This window comes from Salvelinus fontinalis, chromosome 39, assembly GCF_029448725.1.
Source record: "Salvelinus fontinalis isolate EN_2023a chromosome 39, ASM2944872v1, whole genome shotgun sequence".
Taxonomy (NCBI): Eukaryota; Metazoa; Chordata; class Actinopteri; order Salmoniformes; family Salmonidae; genus Salvelinus; species Salvelinus fontinalis.
The window spans coordinates 14,779,267-14,785,980 of NC_074703.1; the positions used below are offsets into that span (position 1 = coordinate 14,779,267).

General features: G+C 41.9%; 1 protein-coding gene across 1 annotated transcript; it reads left to right on the top strand.

Moving 5' to 3' along the window:
• Positions 1-3,795: 3,795 nt before the first annotated feature.
• On the top strand, positions 3,796-5,125 carry tnnt2c (troponin T2c, cardiac). Its single transcript, XM_055905671.1, has one exon. The coding sequence runs from the start codon at positions 3,925-3,927 to the stop codon at positions 4,762-4,764; it is 840 nt and encodes a 279-aa protein (XP_055761646.1). The 5' UTR covers positions 3,796-3,924; the 3' UTR covers positions 4,765-5,125.
• Positions 5,126-6,714: the final 1,589 nt, after the last annotated feature.

Genomic DNA, 6,714 nt, shown 5'->3' on the forward strand with positions numbered 1-6,714 from the left:
AGACAGTGGTTAGGAATTGTTCTTGTTGGAAGTTGTATTTTTAGGGCCCATCTTTCCTTGACAGGTGTTTTCTGTCAGCACTCAAGGATGATCAGTTGAAAGCTTGCGCTCAAAGTATTTACTATGGTAGGGTAGTCTTTGGCTGGCAAACTGGAAGATATTTCTTTTTTCACACAGTGCAACATGTAAATGGAACAGTGGTCGAGTATTTCTTTATAGTTTCTTTGTTATTTATGGGCAAATTGATGTACAAAGACAGAGATACACATTTGAGGTGTCAATTAGCAAAGTGAACATATTTAAAATAGTTGTAGGAAGGATGTAAATCTTCAGGGTATATGAACATATTATACACAGCTTTGGTGGTCTTGCAAAGGTGTAATTCATATATTGTAATGATGTGCTTTGCTCTTGGATGTGCTCACCGGTAAGCTCTGTAAGTCACAGTGGAAAAAACGAGACTCTAGATGAATGTACTTCGGTCAAGATGATGTGGTTATGACGTAATGGCATAAGTGAGGTGACCCCAATTACATTGTCTGGTGTTCACATTCTAATAATGAAGTGCTACTTTATCTGGCAACAAGCCTTTTCAACGGTCTATCTTTGGTGCATGACCCATATATGTGCTTGATATATCACTGTATGTGGAATATAAGAGACCATTCATTATATAGTTATTGATATAGTGACCATTCATTATATATTTATAGATTTAGTGACCATTCGTTATATATTTATAGATATAGTGACCATTCATTATATATTTATACATATATTGACCATTATATAGTTATTTATATAGTGACATTCATTATGTATTTATTGATATTGTGACCATTCATTATATATTTATTGATATAGTGACATTCATTATGTATTTATTAATATAGTGACCATTCATTATACACTGCTCAAAAAAATAAAGGGAACACTTAAACAACACAATGTAACTCCAAGTCAATCACACTTCTGTGAAATCAAACTGTCCACTTAGGAAGCAACATTGATTGACTATAAATTTCACATGCTGTTGTGCAAATGGAATAGACAAAAGGTGGAAATTATAGGCAATTAGCAAGACACCCCCCAAAACAGGAGTGATTCTGCAGGTGGTGACCACAGACCACTTCTCAGTTCCTATGCTTCCTGGCTGATGTTTTGGTCACTTTTGAATGCTGGCGGTGCTCTCACTCTAGTGGTAGCATGAGACGGAGTCTACAACCCACACAAGTGGCTCAGGTAGTGCAGTTCATCCAGGATGGAACATCAATGCGAACTGTGGCAAAAAGGTTTGCTGTGTCTGTCAGCGTAGTGTCCAGAGCATGCAGGAGCTATCAGGAGACAGGTCAGTACATCAGGAGACGTGGAGGAGGCCGTAGGAGGGCAACAACCCAGCAGCAGGACTGCTACCTCCGCCTTAGTGCAAGGAGGTGCACTGCCAGAGCCCTGTAAAATGACCTCCAGCAGGCCACAAATGTGCATGTGTCTGCTCAAACGGTCAGAAACAGACTCCATGAGGGTGGTATGAGGGCCCGACGTCCACAGGTGGGGGTTGTGCTTACAGCCCAACACCGTGCAGGACGTTTGGCATTTGCCAGAGAACACCAAGATTGGCAAATTCGCCACTGGCGCCCTGTGCTCTTCACAGATGAACGCAGGTTCACACTGAGCACATGTGACAGACGTGACAGAGTCTGGAGACGCCGTGGAGAACGTACTGCTGCCTGCAACATCCTCCAGCATGACCGGTTTGGCGATGGGTCAGTCATGGTGTGGGGTGGCATTTCTTTGTGGGGCAGCACAGCCCTCCATGTGCTCGCCAGAGGTAGCCTGACTGCCATTAGGTACCGAGATGAGATCCTCAGACCCCTTGTGAGACCATATGCTGACACATGCACATTTGTTGCCTGCTGGAGGTCATTTTGCAGGGCTCTGGCAGTGCACCTCCTTGCACTAAGGCGGAGGTAGCGGTCCTGCTGCTGGGTTGTTGCCCTCCTACGGCCTCCTCCACGTCTCCTGATGTACTGGCCTGTCTCCTGGTAGCGCCTGCATGCTCTGGACACTACGCTGACAGACACAGCAAACCTTTTTGCCACAGTTCGCATTGATGTGCCATCCTGGATGAACTGCACTACCTGAGCCACTTGTGTGGGTTGTAGACTCCGTCTCATGCTACCACTAGAGTGAGAGCACCGCCAGCATTCAAAAGTGACCAAAACATCAGCCAGGAAGCATAGGAACTGAGAAGTGGTCTGTGGTCACCACCTGCAGAATCACTCCTGTTTTGGGGGGTGTCTTGCTAATTGCCTATAATTTCCACCTATTGTCTATTCCATTTGCACAACAGCATGTGAAATTTATTGTCAATCAGTGTTGCTTCCTAAGTGGACAGTTTGATTTCACAGAAGTGTGATTGACTTGGAGTTACATTGTGTTGTTTAAGTGTTCCCTTTATTTTTTTGAGCAGTGTATATTTATAGATATAGTGACCATTCATTATATATTTATTGATATAGTCACCATTATATATTTATTGATATAGTGGCCATTGATTATGTATTTACGGATATAGTGACCATTTGTTATATATTTATTGATATAGTGACATTCATTATATAGTTATTGATATAGTGACCATTCATTATATAATTATTCATACAGTGACCATTCATTATGTATTTTTATAGATATAGTGACCATTATATAGTTATTGATATAGTGACCATTCATTATGTATATATAGAGACCATTATATATTTTTTGATATGGTGGCCATTCATTATGTATTTATGGATATAGTGACCATTCATTATATATTTATTGATATAGTGACCATTATGTATTTATTGATATAGTGATTATTCATTATGTATTGATAGATATGGTGACCATTATATATTTATTGATATAGTGGCCATTCATTATGTATTTACGGATATAGTGACCATTTTTTATGTATTTATTGATATAGTGACCATTTATTATATATTTATTGATATAGTGACCATTCATTATATATTTATAGATATAGTGACCATTCATTATATATTTATTGATATAGTGGCCATTCATTATACATTTATTGACATAGTGACCATTCATTATATATTTATTGATATAGTGGCCATTCATTATGTATTTACGGATATAGTGACCATTTGTTATGTATTTATTGATATAGTGACATTCGTTATATATTTATTGATATAGTGGCCATTCATTATATATTTATAGATATTTTGACCATTATATATTTATTGATTTAGTGACCATTCATTATATATTTATTGACAAATAGACTGTTCATTATATATTTATTGATATAGTGACCATTCCACTATTAAACTATTTACGCTTCACTCTAAGCTGAAATTAGGAAACTTCATCCCTTTGATTATTTGATCACTATGACTAATTTTATGGGTGTACTTACTATATACTGTTTCTCTCTTTTTCTCCTTCTTGATGACCAAGTGCATAAATAACCCCAAAGTATATGAGTAAGAACTTGACTTGATACTTACAGCAAACATGCTGTGACCGTGATGCATGCATTCGATTGTGGGCTTGAAGGAGAGCACAGGTTTGAGTGGCACCTGAGTGCATCTGTTGTGCGTCTGAAATAGGGCACCCCGATTGTCCTTAGAAAGGAATGATGGGCAGAGTCTGGGGTCAGGGTTCAGGGGAGGGGGCAGACTTGTTGAAGGAGAAAATAGACTCCATTCCATCTGTCTGAACATTTCTGCTAGACAGTGGGGTTTGGACACATGATCAGGGTAAAGCTTTAAAAGAGCCCAAGCAACCGCGCCCGAAAGTTAATTTCACTTCCCCTTTTGATTGTTTGACACAAGTTGGTCTCTGAGTATTGTGTGTGTGTCTCCGCTGGACTTCTTGACTGTCTCAGAGGCAGGCTTTAACATCATGTCTGACACAGTGGATATTGTGGAGGAATACGAGGAGGAGGAAGAGGAGGAAGAAGTAGAGGAGGCACCTGAGGTGGAAGAGGAGGCTGAAGAAGAGCAGGAGGAGGATGAGGCAGATAAGGAGGACGAGGTAGATGAGGAGGAGAGGGAACACGTTGAGGGGAGCGAGGGGGAGACCAAGCCACGGACAAAGTACATTACCAACATCGCTCCACCCAAGCTGCCAGACGGCGAGAAGTTAGACTTTGATGACCTCCACCGCAAGAGGCTGGAGAAGGACTTCAATGACCTGCAGAGCCTGATCGAGATGCACTTCTCCAGCCGCCAGAAAGAGGAGGAGGAGTTAGTGGCCCTCCGCAGCCGCATCGAGCGCCGCCGTGCCGACCGTGCCGAACAGCAGCGTGTGCGCGCCGAGCAGAACATTGAGCGCCAGGCCCGTCTTGCTGAGGAGCGGACCCGCCGGGAAGAGGAGGCCAAGCTCCGCGCCGAGGAGGATGCCAGGAAGAAGAACGTCTTCTCCAACAAGGCGTTCGGCGGCTACATACAGAAGGGGGACGTGAAGAAGGGCAAGAAACTGACGGGGCGCGAGAAGAAGACCAAGGCTCTGTTGGAACGCCGCAAGCCCCTCAACATCGACCACCTCAACCAAGAGAGGTTGGCAGAGAAGTCCCGCGAGCTCTGGCAGTGGCTGCGCCAGCTGCACGCTGAGAAGTTTGACCTGGCCGAGAAGCTGAAGAGGCAGAAGTACGACGTGAACGTGCTGCGGAACCGCGTCAGCGACCACCAGAGGGGCTCCAAGGTGGCCAAGGCGACCCGCGGGGCGAAGAAGTTACGTTAGTCACACAGCAACAACCCCAACATTATCAGATTAGTCTCGCTGTCTTTGGACCGTTTTAGGTACAACCACCTGCTTCTGCTTTATCATATTTCCTGAGTATTGGGTTTCGGCCTGCTTGTTTGTTTGTTTGGGGGTTTCTACAGTATAACGTTAGCTAAGCAGATCTGATCAGCCTACATAATGTATTCACAGGTTGTGCACAGGCTGTAACTTTCTTTGTTGACTATAGCTGTCTGATGTAAACATTTAATATGGTTCACGAGGAATATGATTACTGATATCGTATTCCCAGATAAAGCTAAATGTTTGAATAATGTTAATACAGTTTTGATTGATCATTCTAATAAAATGTGTAAATGTTTGATGCAGTTCTGGTCGTTATTCTACCTAAGCAGTTTTTGTAGCTGGTTAGTTAAATTCTTCTCTTTCTACTGTGAGGGTTACTAAAACAGTCATATGCAAGCCAAAGGATAATGTACTACATTGCAAAAAAAATAATTATACATTAACATACACCTCATGAATGTTTATTTGTTTGTCTTGGTCCAATTCTGAGGGTTGAAACGTGGCTCGTCCCTGACAGGTGTGGCACACATGGAACTGTAAAGAGCTAATTTAGTTTCTGCCATGCTCAGGGTGGGGAATGTATTTGTATTGACCTGCAGAGTCTTGCCCAGAAGGAGTTAACTATGGGTTAAACGAGCCCATCATAGAAATATAATTCAAATTCCTATAAGCGGTATCACCATTCAAGTCAATGGGTGGCTGTTGGGTGGATTGGCGGCCATATTGGGTGTACCCATAATCCATAATTCTATTTCTATAGAGCCCACCATCTTAACTGCCCCTGTCATTCCATTGATGGGTGTTTATAGTCAGGAATCTCAAGGGCCATCCCCATTCAATCAACAGGAGACATAATGGATGTATCTATGGTACTCAATGCCATTGATGTACTGTAGATAATACATACCAATCTTTTATATGAGGCGGTATAATTTACTCAACCAATTTTAGTGCTAAACAGTATTAACAAACATATTATTATCAGATGAACTTGTACTACTGAGATGTTATTTGGCTGGAGTTGTGTCATACGGTGGCTGTTTTGTACTTACTGGAGACAGTAGCCTGGACAATCACTAGAGGGCGCTAAGTGACAAGTTTGCAGTTGAACTTGTGAATGTACAGTTGAAGTCGGGAGTTTACATACACTTAGGTAGAGTCATTAAAACTTGTTTTTCAACCACTCCACAAATTTCTTGTTAACAAACTATAGTTTTGGCAAGTCGGTTAGGACATCTACTTTGTGCATGACACAAGTAATTTTTCCAACAATTGTATACAGACAGATTATTTCACTTATAATTCACTGTATCACAATTCCAGTGGGTCAGAAGTCTACATACACTAAGTTGACTGTGCCTTTTAAACAGCTTGGAAAATTCCAGAAAATTATGTCATGGCTTTAGAAGCATCTGCTAGGCTAATTGACATCATTTGAGTCAATTGGAGGTGTACCTGTGGATGTATTTCAAGGTCTACCTTCAAAATGAGTGCCTCTTTGCTTGACATTATGGGAAAATCAAAAGAAATCAGCCAAGACCTCAGGAAAAGAATTGTAGATCTCTACAAGTCTGGTTCATCCTTGGGAGCAATTTCCAAACACCTGAAGGTATCACGTTCATCTGTACAAACTATAGTACACAAGTATAAACACCATGGGACCACGCAGCCGTCATACCGCTCAGGAAGGAGACGCTTTCTGTCTCCTAGAGATGAACGTACTTTGGTGCGAAAAGTGCAAATCAATCCCAGAACAACAGCAAAGGACCCTGTGAAGATGCTGGAGGAAACCGGTACAAAAGTATCTATATCCACAGTAAAACGAGTCCTATATCGACATAACCTGAAAGGCCGCTCAGCAAGGAAGAAGCCACTGCTCCAAAA

What these genes read in the sequence shown, in the direction of transcription:
- tnnt2c (XM_055905671.1), top strand. Translation starts at nt 3,925, where the DNA reads ATGTCTGACACAGTGGATATTGTGGAGGAATACGAGGAGGAGGAAGAG.